The sequence below is a fragment of the Corvus cornix genome, chromosome 1 (genome assembly GCF_000738735.6).
Source record: "Corvus cornix cornix isolate S_Up_H32 chromosome 1, ASM73873v5, whole genome shotgun sequence".
NCBI classification, from domain to species: domain Eukaryota; kingdom Metazoa; phylum Chordata; class Aves; order Passeriformes; family Corvidae; genus Corvus; species Corvus cornix.
In genome coordinates, this window is record NC_046332.1 from 116,742,003 (window position 1) to 116,764,280 (window position 22,278).

Below are 22,278 nucleotides of genomic sequence, written 5' to 3' on the forward strand. Positions count from 1 at the left end.
TAAAAGTGCAAGGAGAACTTCAGGATCCCAAATGCTGCGAGTTTGGCCACTGGTGTTGGGAGGTGGGACTGGGGTGGACTGGGCTGGGCTCAAGGCACAAAACAGGAGTGAAGCCCCCTTTAGCTGAGGAATCTGCTTGGAAATTGTGCACAATTCCATCTTTTTTTGTTTTTAAATATCCTGTTCAGCTGCTGCTTCAGCAGTTCTTGAGTATGACAAGCACCTTCTTACTGATTTTGGGGTTAACACATCAGCATGGTTCTGTGAGCAGAGCCCAAGCCTGGATCTCCCCCTTCCTTCTCCTCATCCCTGTTCCCCAAAAGGACATGAGGAACTTGGGAATCATGGTGGGAATGATGATTTCCTTGTCCAGTGTTGGTGGTTCAGCAAGGAGAGGGGCAGGCCTGGTGTTAAATTGGGGATTCCTGTTCCTTTGGAGATGGGATGTTGGCAATAACGGTGGCAAGGCTGCTAAACCCAGATTTTCAGCTGCAGAGAAAATTAATTAACCAAAATTATTCCTTCATTCTCTTCTTTTGCTGCTGTGTTGTATAAAAAGTATGGAAGTTTTGCTGTTGTTTGTTTCAAGGCGTGGATAAGAAACATTTTTGGAGAGGAAGCTTTGGATTTGGGATGAGAAATAAGCATTTTCCTGTCTGCAAACTCAGTTTGGATTTGTGATTTCCAGGAGGGAGCGTTTTCATGAGTTAACTATTACTTAACCAGTTCCCTAATTAGTTTATTAGGTGTTTATTCAGTGAGCAGCTTTCCAGGTCAGCGATTCTCAAAGAGGTTCAAGCAGCCTCTTTGTCCCCAGCTGGTTCTGTTTGTGTTGGCCAAGTCTCACTCCCCAATTTCCTGCTCTTTGGGATTGAAGGTTTCTCTGGGTGTAGGGGCCTGGCCCAGGTGGGTTCTGGGCAGGTTCACTCAATGCTGCAGCAACTCTGATTTGTGTGGAAAATCCCACGGAGGGAGGTGGTGGCAATGAGGCCTTTTTCCTGCAGGGAATTCCCCTCCTGGGATGTGGCTGTCCCGGTTTCCCTGTGGATGTTCTGCTGTTGGGAAAGGGAATGAGGCAGAAGGTTTCACCTCTGGGCCTTCTCTGTTCACTTGAATCAGGCTGTACTCAGGGATTTGCTTTTTGGGTGTTTTGGGCTTTAGTTTTGAGGTGGTGGTGGAGTGATAGAGGATCATTCAGCTTTATGATGTTTATAACCCTTTGTCAGCGGTGATTTTTAATATTTACCTGAAGCCTGTTTGTGAGGTAGCTTTGTGTGTCCCAGGATTTATGTGGCAGAATTTGAGCAAGGAATTGCCAAGGTTCCCTCTTCACTTGGTGAAAACATTGTGACTTCCACCTTAAACCTTCTTCTGCTCCAGAGCCAAGGATGGTTGTGTTCTGCAAAAGTGGGAGGATGTAAAAACTCCGGTTGTGGTGCTCAAAATGTGCTGTGGAAAGTTTTTGCTTTTTACTCACCATGTTCAGCTTTGTCCTGACTCATTGTCCTTGGGCAGCAGTGAGGATGTGCAGGATGGGTGTGAGAGCTGCATGTCCAGAGCCAGATCTGATCCATGAAAATTCCTCTCATGGAAGGTGGAGATGGCTTAGACCAGTCTGGGTGGGGCAAGAGGCCACTGGCCCCTGGGCTGGGTCAGGAATTGTGTGTCCAGCAGGAGCAGGGCAGGGATTGTCCCTCTGTGCTGGGCACTGAGAGGCCCCTCGAGGCTGTGCCCAGTTCTGGCTCCTGCAGGAGAGCCCTGGAGGGGCTGGAGCGTGTCCAGGGCAGGGAAGGGAGCTGGGAAGGGGCTGGAGCCCCAGGAGCGGCTGAGGGAGCTGGGAAAGGGGCTCAGGCTGGAGCAAAGGAGGCTCGGGGGGACCTTGTGGCTCTGCCACAAGTCCCTGACAGGAGGGGGCAGCCGGGGGGGTCGGGCTCTGCTGCCAGGGAACAGGGACAGGAGGAGAGGGAACGGCCTCAGGCTGGGCCAGGGGAGGCTCAGGGTGGACAGCAGCAGGAATTTCCCCATGGAAAGGGAGCTCAGGCCTTGGGAAGAGCTGCCCAGGGAGATTTGGAGTGCCCATCCCTGGAGGTGTCCCAGGAAGGGCTGGAGGTGGCACTCAGTGCTCTGGGCTGGGGACAAGGTGGGCATTGGGCACAGCTGGGCTGGGAAGGCTTTTCCAGCCTCAGGGATCCTGGAAATTCTCTAATTCTGGGAAATCGCCTGAGTTGCCACTCCAGCTCTTTCCAGAGCTGGGACAGGGACCCCAACTGAGCAGGGGACATCCCAGCCCCTGTGGTGTCCTGCTCTGTCTATAAAGCTGAGGAAGGAGGAGGAAGAAGGGGGGATGTTCCCTCCATGTCTTCTTTGTTTGGTGTAATTAATTTTTCCTTTCCACTCCTAATTATTTAACCTTAAAGAACATACAAAGTAGACTTGATGAAATGTATTCACATCAAAAAGTCATGGCAGGAACACAACTTGGAGTTCCTGGGGAGCTCTTTCTCAGCAAGTTTCTGATCAGTAGAATTTTGCAGTGTTACACTGAAGCCCTGATTAGAATTTATTGTGGTTGGAAAAAGAGTGAGAGTTTCTGAAGTTTTGAGGAAGGTGTTTAATTAATTTTGAGGTTTAATTGAATCTTCCTGGAATGTTGAGGGCTCCCCATCCCTGGAAGTGTCGCTTGGACAGGGCTTGGAGCAACCTGGGACAGTGGAAGGGGGTCCCTGTCCGTGGCAGGGGGTGGCACTGGATGAGCCTTAAAATCCCTGCCAACCCAAACCCTTCTGTGAAGTTGTGGCCAGTTGTTACTTCAGCTGTTTCTAGTAATAAACCCTTGAAATGACCCTAAATCATGGGGGATTTGGCTGCTGTTTATTTCAGATGTAAAAGACACCTTTTAGGCTTCTTTTTAGAACCTCTCAAGACGCTCAGCTCTCTAAAATGGATTAAATTCAGTGTTGGGACTGATGCTTTAATTTAGCTGTGACTTGGTATTAACAGAGTACTCGAATTCCTTGGATTGTAGTTTAATTTCTTCTAGAATTTCCTTTGATCTTAAATACTGAGTTAAAAATAAAAAAGATCCATCGTAGAATTTCATTTCTTTGAAGAAGAAAGGTGGATTTTGGAACGGAAGAGTTCGAGCATCACTTTGAGTTTAAAAGTTGCTGCTTCCTCTGCATCCTGGTCCCTGGCCTTGGTATTCACATCTGGGTCTTTGGCTTACACCCCATTTAAATGCTAATTAAAGATCTGTTTGAAGGATGGGGTGTTAATTTTAATTCAGAGGTAATTTTGATCACTTCCCCCTGAGTTATTTTTGGTGATGTGCCTGCTGCAACTTCTATTTGCCAAGTCCATTTCTGGAACAGTCTCTCCTGCCTTCGTGTTCACTCAGTGTTGGGTGGGAACGTGGAAAGGTTCTCATGGTCAGGAGCACCTGGGGGTTTCTCATTTGTCCCTTGTTCTGTCTTGGGAAAATTGTTCTGTTGTGGTTACAGAAACCTCTGTCCCTGCATCCAGCTGTCCCTAAATTGATCCAGATCTGGGACTCCAACACAAGAAAGGTGTTGGAATGCCTCCAGTGGAGCCAGGCTGGGAGAGCTGGGGGTGTTCACCTGCAGAAGAAGAGGATCCAGGGAGAGCTCAGAGCCCCTTGCAGGGCCTAAAGGGGCTCCAGGAGAGCTGCAGAGGGACTGGGGACAAGGCATGGAGGGCCAGGAGCCAGGGAATGGCTTCCCAGTGCCAGAGGGCAGGGCTGGATGGGAGATTGGGCAGGAATTGTTCCCTGGCAGGGTGGGCAGGCCCTGGCACAGGGTGCCCAGAGCAGCTGGGGCTGCCCCTGGATCCCTGGCAGTGCCCAAGGCCAGGCTGGACATTGGGGCTTGGAGCAGCCTGGGACAGTGGGAGGTGTCCCTGCCATGGCAGGGGTGGCACTGGATGGGCTTTAAGGTCCCTCCATCCCAAACCAGTCTGGGATCCCTCCCCACCCCTGAACTTCCAGGCAGGTGTTGAGAGTCCTCCCATTCCCACTGCTCAATTTCCAGCCCAGCCCATTTTTCCCAGGGCTTCAGCACAGCTCCTACATCTTCTTTTTCCTTGGAATGCTGCATTTCTCTGGATTTTGATCTTTCCTGACTGCCCTGAGTGGTTGTACCCACCCTGGGGCTGCTGCTGTGGGTTGTTGTACAGTAATCACAGAGGTTTTAATCATTTTCACTAATAATTTCTAGTGTTTTATTAAGCAGTAAATGACAACAAGGAGTTGGTTTTCCCCCTTAGTTTTGCTGCTTGGAATTGCAGCTTCCTTCTAAACATGGATTTTGCCTTCTTTGATTTCCACCTCAGTAAATAATCCCAGACCAACCTTTTGTAACTGCTGAGCAACCAAAAAAAGACCTAATTTTATCCTGCTGTTGCTACATTGAAGGGATAATCAAGTAATTGGGATGGAGTTATTGCTGTTTATAATTTGGGATGTGCCCACTGACTTTAAATGTTTCCTGTTGGACTGAGCAAGTGGCCAGAAGAACTTGAGAACTGTCCTAGCCCTAAAACTATTGAGGATTTGGTGTTTGCTTCCTTTTCTCTCTCCAAGGACTCTTCTTGGAGGAGTTTTTGGTGGTTGACAAAGCTCTTTTTGTAGCCAGTGCTGGATTTTCTATTCCTTGGACTTTTCTTGGGGAAATGAGATGGAAAAAGTAGCAGTGGAGCCGAGTCCTTTCACGTGGCTCTGGTTCCAGGTGGGTGGCTCCTCGTTTTTTAGGAGGCATCAGCATTCCAAAGGCTTTATTTCCACATTTGGTTTGTCTCCAAGCTGTTCTTTGAGCTTCATGGCTGAGGCTCATGCCTGAGGGCACTTTTCCACCAGAGAATTCCCTTTTTTTCCAGTTCCCGTGTCTTTATGCACTTCCTGGTTGCCGGGTGAGTCCTGTGGGACTGATAAAACCCATGGGAGCATTTTTATTCCCTCTGATACACAACATTCCCTTGGGACAGGGTGGTTGGTGCTGCTTTGATGGTTCTTATGGGATATTGGTGGCTTTAATCCTGGTGGGAACGAATGGGGCACCCCAGTTGGGCATGGAAGAGTTTCCTGCTCTTGGGTGGGGTTGTGCTGAGCTGACAGACCGGTGAGGAGAGAGGGAGAGGCCAAAATCATAGAATTGCTGAGGGTGGAGAAGACCTTTAAGATGATCCAGTCCAACCATGGACCAGCAGCAGGGTGTGCTCACCTTTAATCCACGTCCTCAGGGGCCACAACCCCACATTTCTGGGACACCTCCAGGGATGGGCACTCCAAACCTCCCTGGGCAGCTCTTTCCAAGGCCTGACCACCTTTTCCATGAGGAAATTTTTCCAAATATCCAATCTAAACCTCCCCTGGCCCAGCCTGAGGCCGTTCCCTCTCCTCCTGTCCCTGTTCCCTGCCAGCAGAGCCCGACCCCCCCGGCTGCCCCCTCCTGTCAGGGACTTGTGCAGAGCCACAAGGTCCCCCCTGAGCCTCCTTTGCTCCAGCCTGAGCCCCTTTCCCAGCTCCCTCAGCCGCTCCTGGGGCTCCAGCCCCTTCCCAGCTCCCTTCCCTGCCCTGGACACGCTCCAGCCCCTCCAGGGCTCTCCTGCCATGTCCCAGAACGGGACACAGGGTTCAAGGTGGGGCCAACCTGAGGTGGGGACAAAGTGCTCAGGGTGTGGCCCTCACCTGTGGCTGCTGTGACACGGGGCTGTGTTGGACTTGGTGGGAATTGTGGAGTTAACAGGTTTCTTCTGGGTAGCTCTCAATTTAGAATAGGGGATAAAGGAGTGGGGAATTTGCATCTGAAGACAAAAGTCCTTTGGTTCCTTCTTCCAGGTCCCTCAGCCCTGGCTGTCCCTGGCTGCAGGGAGGGCTCAGGGCAGGGCCCGGGCTCTGCTCCGGGGCCCGGCAGCGGCACCAGAGCCACGGGCAGGGCCTGAGCCCGGCAATTGCCCTGCACAGGAGGCAGAACTGCTGCCCTGGGCAGGGCCCCGGGCTGGAACAGAGCCCAGAGAGGGGCTGGAGCCTCCTCCCTGGGGATGTTCCAGAATATCCACACTCCTGGGCCCTGGGCTCTGGGATGGCCCAGAGGTGGGAGCAGGTGGCCACTGTGGGCCCTTCCAGCCTGACCCATCCCAGGATTCTGGACCTTTCTAGAACAAGGTAACAACTTGTGACCGACTGAAGTGGCCCAAGGCCGCTGCCAAAGTTCACTGAGGGTGAAAGCAGCTGGGAATGGCTCTGGTTTGCCAGTGGGGGCAGGAGGGGTATCCAGAGCTGGAAGTACAAACCAGGCCCTTCGCGCTCTTGCGAGCTCTTCCCTCTCCCCTCTGGAGCAGCAGCTCCCATTGTCTCCTTTTCCCTCCCCACGTCTGTGGGACTGGAATTAGAGCTGGGCTGTGGGACTGGAATTAGTGCTGGCTGTTGAGGAAAAAATGTTGTGGCTCCCAAGTTGGGAGCCAGGCAGGCCCATTTCCTCTGTCCCCAAGTGGGCTGGCTCTGAGGCAAACCAAGGAACCTGTGTCTGTGGATCTCTTGGTTAGCAGAGTTCAGCCTATTTTTAGTTTGGGTGATGGCTTTAGGCAAGCCAGGATAAACCATGGCATTTTTGGGAGAGGGAGGATGAGAGGGGTTACAGTGACAAGCTTTCCAACCCAACAATTAGTTGATGTTTTCAGAGTATGGCCACAAGTGGAGAAGGTTGCAAATTTTACAATCCTGAATGTAGAAATCTGTGGCTTTCTTTTCTTGTTCTTTCTCTCTGGTTTTGTGTTTAAATACACAGGGTTCGAATCTTTGGCTTCGTTGTGTTTAGAAACTGCACCTCACGTTGGCCTTGCAGCCACTCGGGGAATGTGCTGAGTGGAAAAGAGACAAAAAGCTTCTGTGTCATTTGGGGGGAGAGGCATGGAGGGCAGGGAGTTTACCCAACAATATTTAATTTAATTTAATTTAAATCTATATGGAGGTTAAGGAGGGTTTGTCAGGGGGGACCTCACTGCTCTCCACAACTCCCTGAAATGAGGTTGTGGAATGGGCATGGCCTGGAGGCTGCCAGAGCTCCAGGAGCCTTTGGACACTGCTGCCAGGGACACAATGGGATTGGTGGGGTGTCTGTGCTGAGCTTCCAGCTGAGCTCCTGAAGAAGGTGCAGGTCTTCAGCAAAGGGATTTATTGCAGAAATAACTTTGGTTATTGAGATATCAGCGGGGAGCCACGTTCTGCTTCCTGCAGCGGGGTGGTGGCTGTTTCCTTAGGGATGTCAGGAGAGCTGTGGGGACACCGAGGGGTTCCCTGGGGATCTGAGACCTGGGCCAGGGACAGCAGCCAGGGAGCGGCTGGAGCTGGGCCAGGGCAGGCTCAGGCTGGAGAGCAGGGAAAGGTTCTTCCCCCAGAGGCTGCTGGGCACTGCCCAGGCTCCCCAGGGAATGGGCACGGCCCCGAGGCTGCCAGAGCTCCAGGAGCGTTTGGACAGCGCTGCCAGGGATGCCCAGGCTGGGATTGCTGGGGGGTCTGGGCAGGGCCAGGGGCTGGGTCAGTGATCCTGTGGGTCCCATCCAGCTCAGGATATTCCATGATTTCTCCAAATGTTCCACACGTGCAGTGTAAATAACAAGATAAATGAATGTGTGCTAATTGTTGTCTCCATATCAAGGATTTATGTTTTTCCCAGACTGTTCACTTTAAATATTAATGAACAATTAATATTTAAAGGACCAAGGACCCCAAAACTGTTGCCAATCCATCATTTTCCTTTGCTAGGATTATTTACTTGTGCAAGGCTCAAACCAAGTGATTCCAGGTGAGTTCAATCCAGGAACCATTTCCTTTTTGCTGGGGCCCAACTTGGAAATGGCAGGAAATTTTGCTGAGCTATTGTCTGCTCCTAAAAATTCTCTCCCTTAATGCTTCCACTTTGTCTTCCTGGGTTGCAGCACCACCTCTCCAAGTGCTGAGCTGTGCAAGTACAGGTGTCCCTTCTACTCTATAAAATAACCAGATTTCTATGAATTTCACACTTTTCTTTCTTTCTTTTCAAGCCTGAGACAGCTGCCGTGCTCAAACGCACCGTTGAGGCTCTGATGGAGAGAGGAGCCATCGTGAGGAACCTGGAGAACCTGGGGGAAAGGTCTCTGCCTTACAAAATCTCCAAGCACAAGGAGCGCCACAAGAGAGGCGGGTACGTGGTGATGCCTTTTCCTTAAATCCTTTCAGTGCTGCTCCCGGAAAATGGACATCAGGAACAACCATTTGGTCTTCCTCGTGCTTTTTGGGGGTGCAGGTGGGACCTGGGAGGTCTCAGCAAGGCGGTGTGGGGTCGTTGGGGGGTGTGTGTCCTGCTTTGGAGTGTTTTGTGTGTTTTGTTCTGGGTGGTGTCAGGTTTGTGTTGGTTTTCAGTGGTGTTTTTGTAGCCCCAGGTCTGCAGGACTTTCCCCAACATAAACAATATTAGTATTTTTTAAAATAACTATTTTTAGGCTGTTTACTGATAAGAGCTGAACTTGAATTTGCTTGTTGCTGTTCAGCAGGATGGGTTCTTTTACTCCAATGTTAATTATCAGTTGTAGGTGCCCTGTAAGACTTGGTTGTGTTTCTAGTACAGTTTTTGGGTTTGATAAGGTCCAGAATCATGGAATGGTTTGGGTTGGGAGGGATTTTAAGGCTCAGCTTGTTCCAACCTGGCCTTGGGCACTGCCAGGGATCCAGGGGCAGCCCCAGCTGCTCTGGGCACCCTGTGCCAGGGCCTGCCCACCCTCCCAGGGAACAATTCCTGCCCAATCTCCCATCCAGCCCTGCCCTCCGGCACTGGGAAGCCATTCCCTGGCTCCTGGCCCTCCATGCCTTGTCCCCAGTCCCTCTGCAGCTCTCCTGGAGCCCCTTTAGGCCCTGCAAGGGGCTCTGAGCTCTCCCTGGAGCTTCTCCTCTCCAGCTCTCCCAGCCCCTCACTTAAGGCTGTTTCAGGTAATCCCATGTTTTATGGAAACACAATAAATGGGAATTACCACTGGGCCACCCCACAGGGCAGAGGGAGGTGCTGTGGGTTCCATCCCCTGCCCAGGGTGGTTTTGCTCCTCGAGGCCACCTCTGAAATGGCTGCTGCCTCTCCCAAGGCCTGGGAGATGTTGCTAAGCAACCCCCACTGCTGGGGCCGCCTCATCCAAATAACAATTAACGAGCTCCTCCTGATCCTGCAGTGATGCCTCTGAGTGGAACAGGAGCTTGGCCAAGCCTGCTCTTCCTTGAAGAAGAAGCTGAGGGGACTCCAGAGCTGCAAAGTCCTTCTTGGATCCCCTTCCTAGAGGTGACTCCTGGTTTCACTCCCTCTTCTGAGGTCCTTGTGGTGCTCCTGCAAGGTGGGGATGGTGAGAGCTGCCAGGGGAAGGAGACTGGGAGAAAGGATGAGGGGAATGTCCACCATGCTCCTGTTCCATCAGCCTGGGAAGAGAAACTTCAGGGAGACCTCAGAGCCCTTTCAAAACCTTAAGGAACCCTATAAAAAGGAAGGAAGGGGGACTTTCTCTAAGAATATGCAGTGACAGATGGGGGGAATGGGTTCCCACTGCCAGAGGGCAGGGTTAGATGGGATACTGGGGAGGAATTCCTGTTTGTGGAGGTGGGGAGGTCCAGGCATAGACCCCCGGAGAAATGGCTTCTCTTCATCTCTGCTCCGTAGTTCTGGAAATCCTGTTTCCTGTCTTCTCTTTGCCTGTTGAGGAACCCACAATCTGGCCTGCAGAAGTGCTGCCACCCAAGCCAAAATCTGTCATGCAAACTCTCCACTTCAGCACCCAAAATCGGTGGAACTTCATCCCTCTGCCTTAGCTCCCCACTGGTACAAGGAGAGTAACACCAGCTCCTGGTTCTGCCCTTGGAAAAGGCTTTAATGTTTATAAAATGCTTCTGCTCCAACAGCAGGATGAGGTAATCACTAATTCTGTCTTGAGACAAGAATTTCTCAGCTCCCAGGGGCATGCAACAGGATTTCATCCCACATTGCAAAACCGGCAGGGTCAAGGCGTGCTTTGAAAAAAAAAACGCACGGAGCAGGAGAGCAAAACAGGCAGGGGCACAATGGCAGTGCCTGAAGTGGAGTCATGGCCTGGCTTGGGTTTGGAGGGACCTCAAAGCCCATCCAGTGCCACCCCTGCCATGGCAGGGACACCTCCCACTGTCCCAGGCTGCTCCCAGCCCCAATGTCCAGCCTGGCCTTGGGCACTGCCAGGGATCCAGGGGCAGCCCCAGCTGCTCTGGGCACCCTGTGCCAGGGCCTGCCCACCCTCCCAGGGAACAATTCCTGCCCAATCTCCCATCCAGCCCTGCCCTCTGGCACTGGGAAGCCATTCCCTGGCTCCTGGCCCTCCAGCCCTTGGGAATTGTCTCTCTCCAGCTTTCCTGCAGCTCCTTCAGGCCCTGCAAGGCCACACTGAGCTCAGCCCAAAGCTTCTCCTCTCCAGGCTGAACAATCCCAGCTCTCGCAGCCTTTCCTCCCAGCAGAGCTGCTCCATCCCTCTGCTCATCCTGGTGCCTCCTCTGGCCTCTCTCCAGCAGCTCCACGTCCTCCCTGTGCTGGTCCCAGGGCTGGGGCAGCTCTGCAGGTGGGCTCTCACCTGGGCACAGGGGCACAGGGGCACCATCCCAATCCCTTCCCTGCTGCCCACGCTGGGGCTCAGCCCTGGGCTCGGGGGGGGCTCTGGGATGGGGCAGGTCCAGCTCCCCTCCACCAATCCCCCAGATCCTCCCGGGAATCTGTGAGCAAACCCCTCCTGTGTGCAGGGCCCTCAGAGCAGGCGTATTTTGTGTGCTGAGGAGAACAAGGTTTCAGGAACCAGTAATTGCATCCTTCAAGCAGGAAACCATCAGATCAAAGCCTCCTCCTCTTCTCTTCCTCCCCCTCCCAGGTCAGGTGTCCCCAAATATTCCTCAGTCCCTCTCCCTGCCCTGCACGTGGATCCCTGTGCTTGGATGTGAGAGGAACCTCCCCCAGATTTCCTGGTTTGTTCAAAGGGAGAAGGGATTCAGAGAGGTACTACAGGAAATGGTTTGTGTGCCTGTATTTGGGATCTCAGATTCCAGAGCCACGGAATCCTACAGGGGGAAGCAGCTGGCAGTGTCAGTACCTGGGAATTCCAGAGGATTGTATTCCTGGAGATATTCCTGGGGAATTTGCAGCTCCATGGGCAGGCAGGGTGGATTCCTGGTGGACCATCCAGTATTTTGTAGTGGAGAATAAAACATTCAGGATATCAAACATCATCCATCAATAGGAAATGAAAAGTCAGCTCTTGATGCACCTTATCAAATCAGCCAGTTCTACTTGATAGCAGCTGTAAAAAAGAATCTTGTTTTTTTTCAATAGGACAAAGTTAAAAAGAAAATAAACAGTTTTTCCAGGTACCTCCCGAAGCTCCTGGACTTACCATGAAATCCTGGAATCTTTTCTCCCCCCCAGCCAATTTCTACTTCTCCTATGTTCCTTTGGGAGTGGGACATTGAATAATCCAGAATATTTCACTTTTCCTTAGTCTGGGCTTGTTCTGAATTAATTTAAGAGGCTTCTGTGAGAATTCATATGTGTGTTGGAGGGGAGAGTCTTGCATCTTCCAAAGCTTTTAATTTGTGCCTTGTTTGGGGTTTTAATATTTTTTAATTTTTTTTTTTTTAGTTTTTCTGACTCTTAGAGCTTTAAGTAGTTTATTTTCCTATAGCATGTAGATAGTTGGATATTTGGGATGGACACTCAATCCATTATTTCCTTGGACCTCCTGGCTGGTGAATTATAGGAAAATTAACCTAATACAATTTTATAAAAATTAATGGAATGGGGCTGGGACTAACCTGTGCTGGTGGAAAGTTCCTTTAACTTCCCTCCCAACCCAAACCATTCCATAATTCTCAGGGCAAAGCTTGTGCAGGTTTTGGTGGTGATTTTAGAGATAAGGAAAGAGCTAAACTGCAAACCACAAATTCATAAATCAGCAGGAGGGATGGCCTGTCCTTAAAAAAGGGCTTTTTTCCCTGAGTTCTGCAGTGCTCCAGCATCTTCTGGGCTACAGTGGATACAGAGGATAAAGTGCATTACAGGCACCTTATAAACTTAACAATATCCAAGAGACTTCACAGAGAAAGGGAATTTTCTGGCAATTGATGTGTAAAACAGATTTTTCCAAGGCTGCCATGGGGGATTGCAGCCCTCAGCTGTCACTGGCAGGAGCAGCTTTATTCTCCTGAAGACCTCAGATCCTACAAACAATGGGATTATTCCTTCTCAGGAAATTCTGGTCACTGGGGGGGAGGGGGTGTTAAAATTTAGGTTTTTCTCTTAAAAGCATCCTCCTCCTTTTGTTTTAGTTTTTTAGAGACCTACTATTGACAGGTTTTGCCTTTAGGTCGTTATGAAAACAGAGTTCTGGCAATTGTGTGGCTACAGCTATAGAATCAAACTTTTCAATTCCTGATTTACTGATCTTTAAACTGAATTAGCCACTCATTCACATTTATTTCATTCATAGTAGAATGTGAATCTTTTGGTTTTCAAGTATTTCAGAGCACGATCTGAGCAGCAAAATTGTAACAATTCACCTTGTGGGTGAATAAAACGTGACAAGGACCAGGCTCCAGATATGGAAATTTAGGTGAGACTTTGAGCCTGACTTGCCCATGGCCCTGGCTGTGAAAAACTAGGGGAAGAATGTATTTAAATAAAGATTCCCAACCTTTCTCTCCTGCTGGGTGACAGATTTGTGCCAAATATTTGTTTTACTCGCCACTACTTGTTATTAATGAGCTGCATTTAAATTGCTTTTAAGGTGCTTTGTGTTGTTTTGGTCCCAGGGGTGTTTCTGCCTGGCACAAACAAAACCAAACTGATTTAAATAAGGTGTGTGCCAGCCTTTGAATCCAAGGAATGTTCAACTCTGGCTTTGTTTGCTGCTTGGGATGCTCCAGAACCACTGAATCCTCTCCAATCCCTCTCCAGGCTAGGGCTGGCTGAGGACAGCAGAGCAGATTTGGTCAGGGCTGAGCTGGAGCAGATTCCAACTGGTTGTAAAGTGATAGTAGCACACTGGGGGTTGCACTTTGTGGTTGCCTGTTTGCTTTGGCCCTGCCTCAGTCCCACCCTCGTGGCTCTCCCTGGCTCGGGGCCGTGCTGAGGGGATGCTTTGGGGACCAGGCTTGGTGGGGGGGAGATTTTCACTGCACGGGAGATGATCCAAAGGCAGCTCCAAAACAGACCTGGGAAAAAAAATAAAATAGGATTCACACCTTCCTTTGGGAAGGTCATGGCTCCAAGGATTTGCAGATCAGGAATCTGTGAAACTGCAGGAGCTGGGATGGGGGCTTGGAGGAGAGGGAAGCACCCAGGTGGGACTTGGAATGCTGAGGGTTGGAATTGGAGATTTTTTAGTGGTTTTTAGCCCCCCCTCAATGTTGTTTCCATTCTTATTTTTGGTCTCTGGAGCAAAGGTGATGGAGCTCAGCCTGCTCAGGGTTTGGGAATTGATGGAGCACCAGGGCCTTTCCTTCTCCTTGGTTTTGGGATGGGTGGGAATCTCTCTGTTAAATCTACCTGTAATACAGGAATGGTTTACACCTTCCTCCCCACATTTTTATCATTTCATTCACTTCATTTTATTGATTTGCATATTTATTTCTATGGCAGTGTCCAAGGCCAGGCTGGACACTGGGGCTTGGAGCAGCCTGGGACAGTGAAAGGTGTCCCTGCCCATGGCAGGGGTGGGACGAGATGAGCTTCAAGTTCCCTTCCAACCCAAACCATTCCATGATTTATGAGTTCTCCAGTGAAACTCTGATTATCCATAACAATTTCCATGTTCTATTTGCCAGTTTTTCATTGCCTTGTTGTGGTTTTTTTTTGCCTTTCAAATTGGATTTTGAAAAGATGGCAATTTTCTTTTGTGATTTGCTTGCTTTGCCTCTTCATCTTCTTGTTTTGCTCTTCACTCCCAGTTGTCTCCTCAGCCCCCGTGTTCTCTGAAATAGCAAACTCAGGGCTTGCTTTTGTTCTTGCTGAACTGCATTTTGGGAGTTTATCAGGAATTACCAGCCAGGAATTGCATTTTGAGGAGTTCATCAGGGATTATCATGCAGGAATTGCATTTTGGGAATTTATGAGGAATTATCATCCAGGAATTCCATTCTGGGGAGTTTATCAGGAATTATCATCCAGGAATTGCATTTTTGGGAGTTGATCAGGAATGACCATCCAGGAATTGCATTTTGGGGAGTTCTTTAGGAATTATCAGCCAGGAATTCCATTTTGGGGAGTTCATCAGGAATTACCATCCAGGAATTCCATTCTGGGGAGTTGATCAGGAATTACCATCCAGGAATTGCATTCTGGGGAGTTTTTTAGGAATTATCAGCCAGGAATTGCATTTTGGGGAGTTCTTTAGGAATTACCATCCAGGAATTGCATTTTGGGGAGTTCTTTAGGAATTATCAGCCAGGAATTCCATTCTGGGGAGTTGATCAGGAATTACCATCCAGGAATTGCATTTTGGGGAGTTCTTTAGGAATTATCAGCCAGGAATTCCATTCTGGGGAGTTCTTTAGGAATTACCATCCAGGAATTGCATTTTGGGGACTTCTTTAGGAATTATCAGCCAGGAATTGCATTTTGGGGAGTTCTTTAGGAATTATCAGCCAGGAATTCCATTCTGGGGAGTTGATCAGGAATTACCATCCAGGAATTGCATTTTGGGGAGTTCTTTAGGAATTATCAGCCAGGAATTCCATTCTGGGGACTTCTTTAGGAATTACCATCCAGGAATTGCATTTTGGGGAGTTCTTTAGGAACTATCAGCCAGGAATTCCATTTGGGGAGTTCTTTAGGAACTATCAGCCAGGAATTCCATTTTGGGAGTTCTTTAGGAATTATCAGCCAGGAATTCCATTTTGGGGAGTTCTTTAGGAATTATCAGCCAGGAATTGCATTTGGAAGTTTATGTTCACACATGCCCAGGGGGTTTTCTGTAGGAGGTGAATTCCAGGGTTCCTGAGGAACAAGGGATACACAACAGCATCCAAGGGTGTCAGGAGGCAGAAATTCCAGGTGGCTTTGCCAAAGCACCTGCCCAGGAAAGGCTTTTGTTTCCAGGCCCTAAAGCAGCAGGAATGGATGGTTATTGAGAGGAATAATTCCATAATTGAGCATGGAAGCATGGAATGGGTTGGGTTGGAAGGGATCTTGAAGATCATTTAATTCCAACCCTTCAGGGACACCTTCCACCATCCCAGGTTTCTCCAATCCCCATCCAACCTGGACATTTCCAGGATGAGGAATCCCCAACCTCTCTGGACACTCTGTTTAAGGCATTTGACTCTTGTGGAAACACTTCCACGTAAATTTTGTTACATGTCCAAGCTTTGCCTCTTGCCACAAAGCAGCTGAGCTTAGGAACTTGCACAATTCCTTTTCAATTCCTTTTGCTCGTGGCAGGATGAAATTTTCCACGTGGCCAGGAGAGGTTGAAGTGCCCTCTGATCAATTTGACTGCCTTGATTTCTACACTGAAATAATGGTTACCTGTCAGAATTGTTCTCTGGAGCATTTACAGGTTTGAACAACCCTCTCCCCGCCCTTTATTGAACACAAATTATGCAGAGTTAAAGGACTTTATTCTCCAGACGTGTTTGGCCTCACTCAAGTCGAGCCTCTTGATGCTTTTCATGGCTCTTGAGCACCAAAGACGGGAAAACAAAAAACAGATGAAAGGAGCTGCAATTTTTTCCTTTCTTAATCCCCCCCAAATAAATTTAAACCGAATGCCCAACCCAGGTTCGTGTTGCTGCTTGGATTTTAGAACATCTTGAGCTGTTTGGGCAAAAAGGTGTCCTGGCTCTGCAGTGTGCTTGGATGGGAACAAAAGCAGCTGGAGTATTTGTGGATTTATGCACATTTGAAGTGTTTCCTGCTCAATTGATTGTCTTCTTCCACTAGATGGGGCTTTCTTCATTGATGAGTTGAGCCATTAGTTTTCCTTCAAATTCTTTTCCCCATGAAAGTGTGGATGTGCCTCAAGGATCAAAGCCCTGAAATGTTTGGATGTTTTTTCCTTTTCACCTTAGCTGTGGAAGAGCACTTTGGAATTTCAGTGCATTTTAGAGGCCCTGAGCACAGCTGGTGATGTGGAGGCACCACAATCCACCAAATCCTGGTACAGGCTCCTTGAATGAGTGTGGTGGCCACTGGGCTTGGTGGGGTGGGAATCAGCCACCATTTGGGAGGGAATTGATTTTAATTTTAACCTTTTTTTTTTTCCTTAATTATTTTTAATTTAATTTAATTTTTTAATTTAATTGGTTTTTAGCACCATGCAGTGATACAGACTGGGGGCAGAGTGGCTGGGAAGGGGCCCAGTGGGAAAGGCCCTGGGGGTGCTGGTGCCAGCGGCTGGACACGAGCCCAGGGGTGCCCAGGTGGGCAAGGAGGCCACTGGCCCCTGGGCTGGATCAGGAATTGTGTGTCCAGCAGGAGCAGGGCAGGGATTGTCCCTCTGTGCTGGGCACTGAGAGGCCCCTCGAGGGCTGTGCCCAGTTCTGGCTCCTGCAGGAGAGCCCTGGAGGGGCTGGAGCGTGTCCAGGGCAGGGAAGGGAGCTGGGAAGGGGCTGGAGCCCCAGGAGCGGCTGAGGGAGCTGGGAAAGGGGCTCAGGCTGGAGCAAAGGAGGCTCAGGGGGGACCTTGTGGCTCTGCACAAGTCCCTGACAGGAGGGGGCAGCCGGGGGGGTCGGGCTCTGCTGCCAGGGAACAGGGACAGGAGGAGAGGGAACGGCCTCAGGCTGGGCCAGGGCAGGCTCAGGGTGGACAGCAGCAGGAATTTCCCCATGGAAAGGGAGCTCAGGCCTTGGGAAGAGCTGCCCAGGGAGGTTTGGAGTGCCCATCCCTGGAGGTGTCCCAGGAAGGGCTGGAGGTGGCACTCAGTGCTCTGGGCTGGGGACGAGGTGGGCATCGGGCACTGGACTCAATGGCCTTGAAGGTATTTTCCAGCCTCAATGATTCCATGAGAACATCTTTTCCATGATTTAATTAGCTGAACAACAGGTGCCTGTGGATGGAATTTGGGAAATGCCATTCCTGGCACTGTGGGTGTATCTCCCCTCCAAGCCCTCTGTGGATCATTCCCATCATTGCTGTGGCACAGGTTGGTCACTAAAATCCGGCTTTTGGGTTTCATCTGGTCTTTCCCAGATTCTCGCAGAGCTTCCACTGCCATATTTTTAAAAGCTAAAGGCAACACTTGTCCTGATCCTTCATGATCACGAGCATGAACTCTACCCTGCTGAGGAAGGTTGGGTTGAAAAGCAGAGCAAATTCCCCCATTTCCATGGTCCTAAAGATAAAATGAACATTCAGGTAGCAAAACAAAAATTCTTTTTATGGAATTACCTTCTTGACGACAACGTGGAGCTGCTCCAGCACCTGCTGTGGTTTCCTCCAGGTGATTTCTGCTCCTTTCACCTCTGCCTGTTCCTCAGAACATTTTCTTTCCCTTGGATCTTCCACCTTCACACAGGGAGACATTTTTGGGCCAAAACCATGGGACCACACAGCCTCTTCCAAGCCCACCGTATCTTCACTGTTCCCCTTGGCTCAGAGTTGAATTCCAGGAGGATTTCAAAGGGAATTTTCATCCAGGTTCCTTGAAGTCCTACCCTGGCCATCTGAAAGCAACACATTTGAGCATCCTTAGGACTCAGGGTTCAAACAATTTCTGCCTGGAACGTGGTAAAATTGAGAAATGAAACCTGGCTCTTTTCTTTCCCCTCTTTTCTTTTGATTTCCCTCATATGCGAAGGCACGTCCTCTTTTATTTGAAACCATCTCACATTTTAAATTATTTTTTTTGAGTTAATGCATTGTTTTAATGTGTTCCAGCCTGCTTCCCTGCATTTAAATCATCCTTGTGTTTGCAGTCAAGCAGGAGGACAAAAATAACCGTGGGCTCATCGTGAATCAGTGGAATTTTCCTGCATTTCTCCCCTGGTGACTCCTAGAGAGCACAAATGCTTTTTGCATTTCTTTTTGCAAGAACGAGGTGGTTTCCCTGCTGCATTCCTGTATTTTTCCCTGCCTTTGTCCCACTGGGATTTGGGGTTGTTTACTCCACAAACAGCAGCGTTGTGGGGTCATAGATCACTGCCTGCAATGAAGGTTTGAGGGTTTAAAAACCCCCATGGCCTCCTGGCAGCTGATTTAAACGGGGAGATTTGAGGGGAAGGGGTTCAGATCTCCTCAGGGATTCCATTGTCCATTGTGTTGCTCATTGTTTTCCCAGCCCTTCTTTCTTTCCTGAAGAAATCCAATTTTTTTTTCTTTATGCCGGTTCTTTTTCCCTTCTCTCTCTTTTCTTTTTCTTTTTTTTTTTTTTTGTTGTTGCTCACGTTGGAGAGAGGTGGTTGTTTTTGAAACCCCACATTGTTCCCAGTGCCTGCAGTTCCGTGTGCTCTGATAAAATACCTTTCCTGCGAGGAGTCAGAAAGATCTGCTGGAACAGCTCATCCTCCCTTCCCCCCCCTTCTCCTTGGCTTATCAACAGTGCGTCAGTGGAAATTTCCACCCTTTGCTAATGGCAGAGAAAGCACAAAGTTGCAAAGCAGCCTTTGGAGGGAAGGAAAAAAAGGAAACAAAAACCAACCCTCTCGCCGTCTGAGGAGCACAATGAAAAGCAGCAGATGAGAGGCAGAAACGGAATTAAATTGCGGAGGGAAGAGCGGGGATGGCGATGGGATCGGTGCAAAGGGAAGGGGGCAGGAATCACCCGCTGGAATTGCTCCCCCCATGCTCCTTCCCGGTAGGTGAGAGGATTGGGAAGGCTGCTTCCCAAGGAGAAGAGTTCAAGTGTCATCTGCTAAACTCGCAGCAGGTTTTAATGGCTTTACCAGAGCATCCCACGTTCCTGGGTTTTAGGGGGGTGCATCCTTCACATCCTGCTGGGCTGCACTTCCAACGAATTGTCCAGGCTGAAGGATGGCTCCTCTCCCTGAGCTGAGAACCAGCTGGCATCTCTGCACCCTGGAGCCCACAGAGCAGTGGGCAGCTGAGCTTCCCAAAAGCCAAATGTTGTTCCTGTGGGGATTTGCAAGGAGGAACGAGCCCACCAGAGCTCCTCCAAATCCCCGGGACAAGCGATTCCTGTGGCACAGCACCCCGGAATGCAGAGCTGGCATGGGCTGGCACTGCTCCCTTGGGTTCAGGGACACCCAGGCACAGCCCATTCCAGCTGGGCACCTCTCCTGGAGGGCTCTGCCCCAGGATGGGCTGCAGGGAGGGGGTTTTACCATCCTGCCCCTCCCATAAAGAATTCTGGACTTTCTGGAAAGGATTTGGGGATGAGTTGTGGCTGCTACGTGGATGCTGGTGTGACATCGGGCTGGTGGCTGAGGAAAAGTGGTGTTCCCATGATTTCCGGGGCTGGATTCCGCAATCCAGCAGCACTGCCTGAGTCATTCCTGGCCCCCTGGGCTCTTGGGGTGCAATATTTGGGATGTGACGCAAAAAATGAACCCAGTGCAGCCTGAAGGACACGAGCGGGGCTTGTTCAGGGCCCCACCTCCTGGATTTCCTGTTCAGATTCCCAGTTCCCTTCTGGGTTTGGGGACTTTCCCTCCAGTATCACCTTTGGGAATGTGGGATGCTCCTGCTGTAGTTGGCTTAGGAAGGATCCAAACTTCCCTCAGAGCAAAGTTCTCTCTGTTGGGGGCAGTTTGGAAGTGAAACTGGGATGTTGGGTCCTGCTTGGATATTTAAGGGAAATCACTTTGGGGTAGTGTGGTGCTCCATGGGGAGGTGGGCTTAGAGAATTGTGGGATTCTGGAACGGTTTGGGTTGGGAGGGACCTCAAAGCCCATCCTGTTGTGGGCAGGGACACCTCCCACTGTGCCAGGCTGCTCCAAGCCCCAATGTCCAGCCTGGCCTTGGGCACTGCCAGGGATCCAGGGGCAGCCCCAGCTGCTCTGGGCACCCTGTGCCAGGGCCTGCCCACCCTCCCAGGGAACAATTCCTGCCCAATATCCCACCCTTTGCTCCCTCAGGTGTGCTGGAGCTGGAAAAATCTCCTGGAAAACTCTAGCTGAGCTCCTGAAGAAGGTGCAGGTCTTCAGCAAAGGGATTTATTGCAGAAATAACTTTGGTTATTGAGATATCAGCGGGGAGCCACGTTCTGCTTCCTGCAGCGGGGTGGTGGCTGTTTCCTTAGGGATGTCAGGAGAGCTGTGGGGACACCGAGGGGTTCCCTGGGGATCTGAGACCTGGGCCAGGGACAGCAGCCAGGGAGCGGCTGGAGCTGGGCCAGGGCAGGGTTAGGTTGGATTTTAGGGAAAGGTTCTTCCCCCAGAGGCTGCTGGGCACTGCCCAGGCTCCCCAGGGAATGGGCACGGCCCCGAGGCTGCCAGAGCTCCAGGAGCGTTTGGACAGCGCTGCCAGGGATGCCCAGGCTGGGATTGGTGGGGGGTCTGGGCAGGGCCAGGGCTGGGACTGGCTGATCCCTGTGGGTCCCTTCCCATCAGAATATTCCCTGATTCAGTCCCACCAAGGTCAGCACTGCTGGGTGCTCATCAGGCCCCAACAGATTGGAGATTTAAGCCACGTTCACATCGAAGATGTGATTTGGGATAAATCCATCTCTTTGCTTTTTTTTTTTTCATTTTTTCCATTTCCATTCAGCTCTGAGGCAGAGCTTTGCAGGAAGGAATCTCTGTGTGTGTGAATGGGCTTGGAGATGTTTCCCACTGGCATCTGTTCCCCAAAAACATGTCAGGAATTTGAGGAAGGGGCTGTTCCTGCCACCCTACCTTGTCTTAAAAATGGTTCAAGGCAAGATGAGGATGAATGGATGAGGAAGAAGCAAAGTCTTGAATCTTCTTGCGTCTGCAGTGCTGGACAGAGCTCCAGGAGTGTCGGGACAGCATTCCCAGGGACAGGTGGGATGTTTGGGGTGTCTGTGCAGGGCTTGGAGCTGCTCTGGATGATCCCTGTAGGTTCTTTCCAGCTCAGGATATTCCATGATTCCAACAGAATTGACCTTTTCATAATTGAAATCAAACCCATATGGAGCTTTTTATTTCAAACAATCCAGGTACCAAAATGCAAGAAAAAAACTTAGCAACTCTCATTTAAAAAATCCCACAGGAACAGAAAAAACTCAAGAATTCTCATTTCAGAAACCCCCCCAGAAGAGTTCCTTGGGTTGCAGCTGTTCCAGCCCAGGAATTTTGCTTTATTTTGTGTGTTTCTCCTTGCAGGTATTTTCTGATAGACTTGGAGGCCCCACCTTCCATCGTGTCCCCCATGATGGATCATTTGGGACGGGACATTGATGTCATCAGAAGGGCTTTCATCAAACACCCCGTGGCCAAGGCAGAAGAATGCAGTGGCATCATCCCAGTGAGCCCTGAAGAGAAACTCACTGCCAGGAAAAACTGAAAATCCCAAATGTTTGAAACCTTTTTTAACCCGTTTTTTTAATCACTGCTGCAGAAAAGAATTGTGGTAACTCCTGTCCATCCAAAAATCTCACTGTGGGATGTGTGTGGTCTATGCCAGAATCTTCATTATTGTAACAATTGAGGTTTCTTTTTGTTTAAAATGATGGGAATCGTTTTAATCCGGGTGCTTATCTTGCTATTTGACAACTCTGCAAATTGATTTGCTTTTCTCTCAGAGCATTACATTGATAATGAAGATCTCTCCAGCAGCAGGATGCTATAAATAGCATTTTTTCCAGAGATTACTCCGGAATATGGATATTTACATAAGAGATTAAGAAGTCTGCAGTGTAAATATAGAAATCTAGGATGGGATTTGGTGGGGCTTTGTTTTTGGGGGGGGGGAAAAAGGCAATAAAAGTGTGGTTAAAAATAAAAACTGACCTTTTAAATTTTCTTAAGTACGAAAAACAACTTTCACTGCCAAGAGCCACCTCATGGTCCTCAAGGTAAATAATCTTCAAAGCACAGGTGAAAAATCCTCTTTAGGTGAGGCCAGAAAATTCCAGGTGGGAATGAGAGACTCCCCAAGCTTCTGTAGGAGCAGGAGAATCAAAGATGCTTTGTTTTGCCATCGAGTGGACATCCCAAACTGGGAAAGACATCAGGACCAAAGTGTTCATGTGGCTTTTTTGTCTTTCTTTTGCTCAAAGCAGGAGGAAGACCAGTGACATTATTGTTATATATAAAGACCTCCTGCTCTCTGATGTAAATCCAGTATCTGGATCATTCCTGAGGGAGCTTTGTGCTCTTTTTTC

General features: G+C 49.7%; 1 protein-coding gene across 1 annotated transcript in view; it reads left to right on the plus strand.

The window, feature by feature from the left end:
- Positions 1-21,916, plus strand: part of MRPS6 (mitochondrial ribosomal protein S6) — a 43,957-nt gene extending 22,041 nt beyond the window's left edge. The window contains exons 2-3 of the mRNA XM_039553646.1: positions 8,056-8,195; positions 21,278-21,916. Of these exons, the coding sequence (XP_039409580.1) occupies positions 8,056-8,195; positions 21,278-21,458 (321 nt within the window). The 3' untranslated portion in view covers positions 21,459-21,916. The remainder of the gene's footprint in view (positions 1-8,055; positions 8,196-21,277) is intronic.
- Positions 21,917-22,278: the final 362 nt, after the last annotated feature.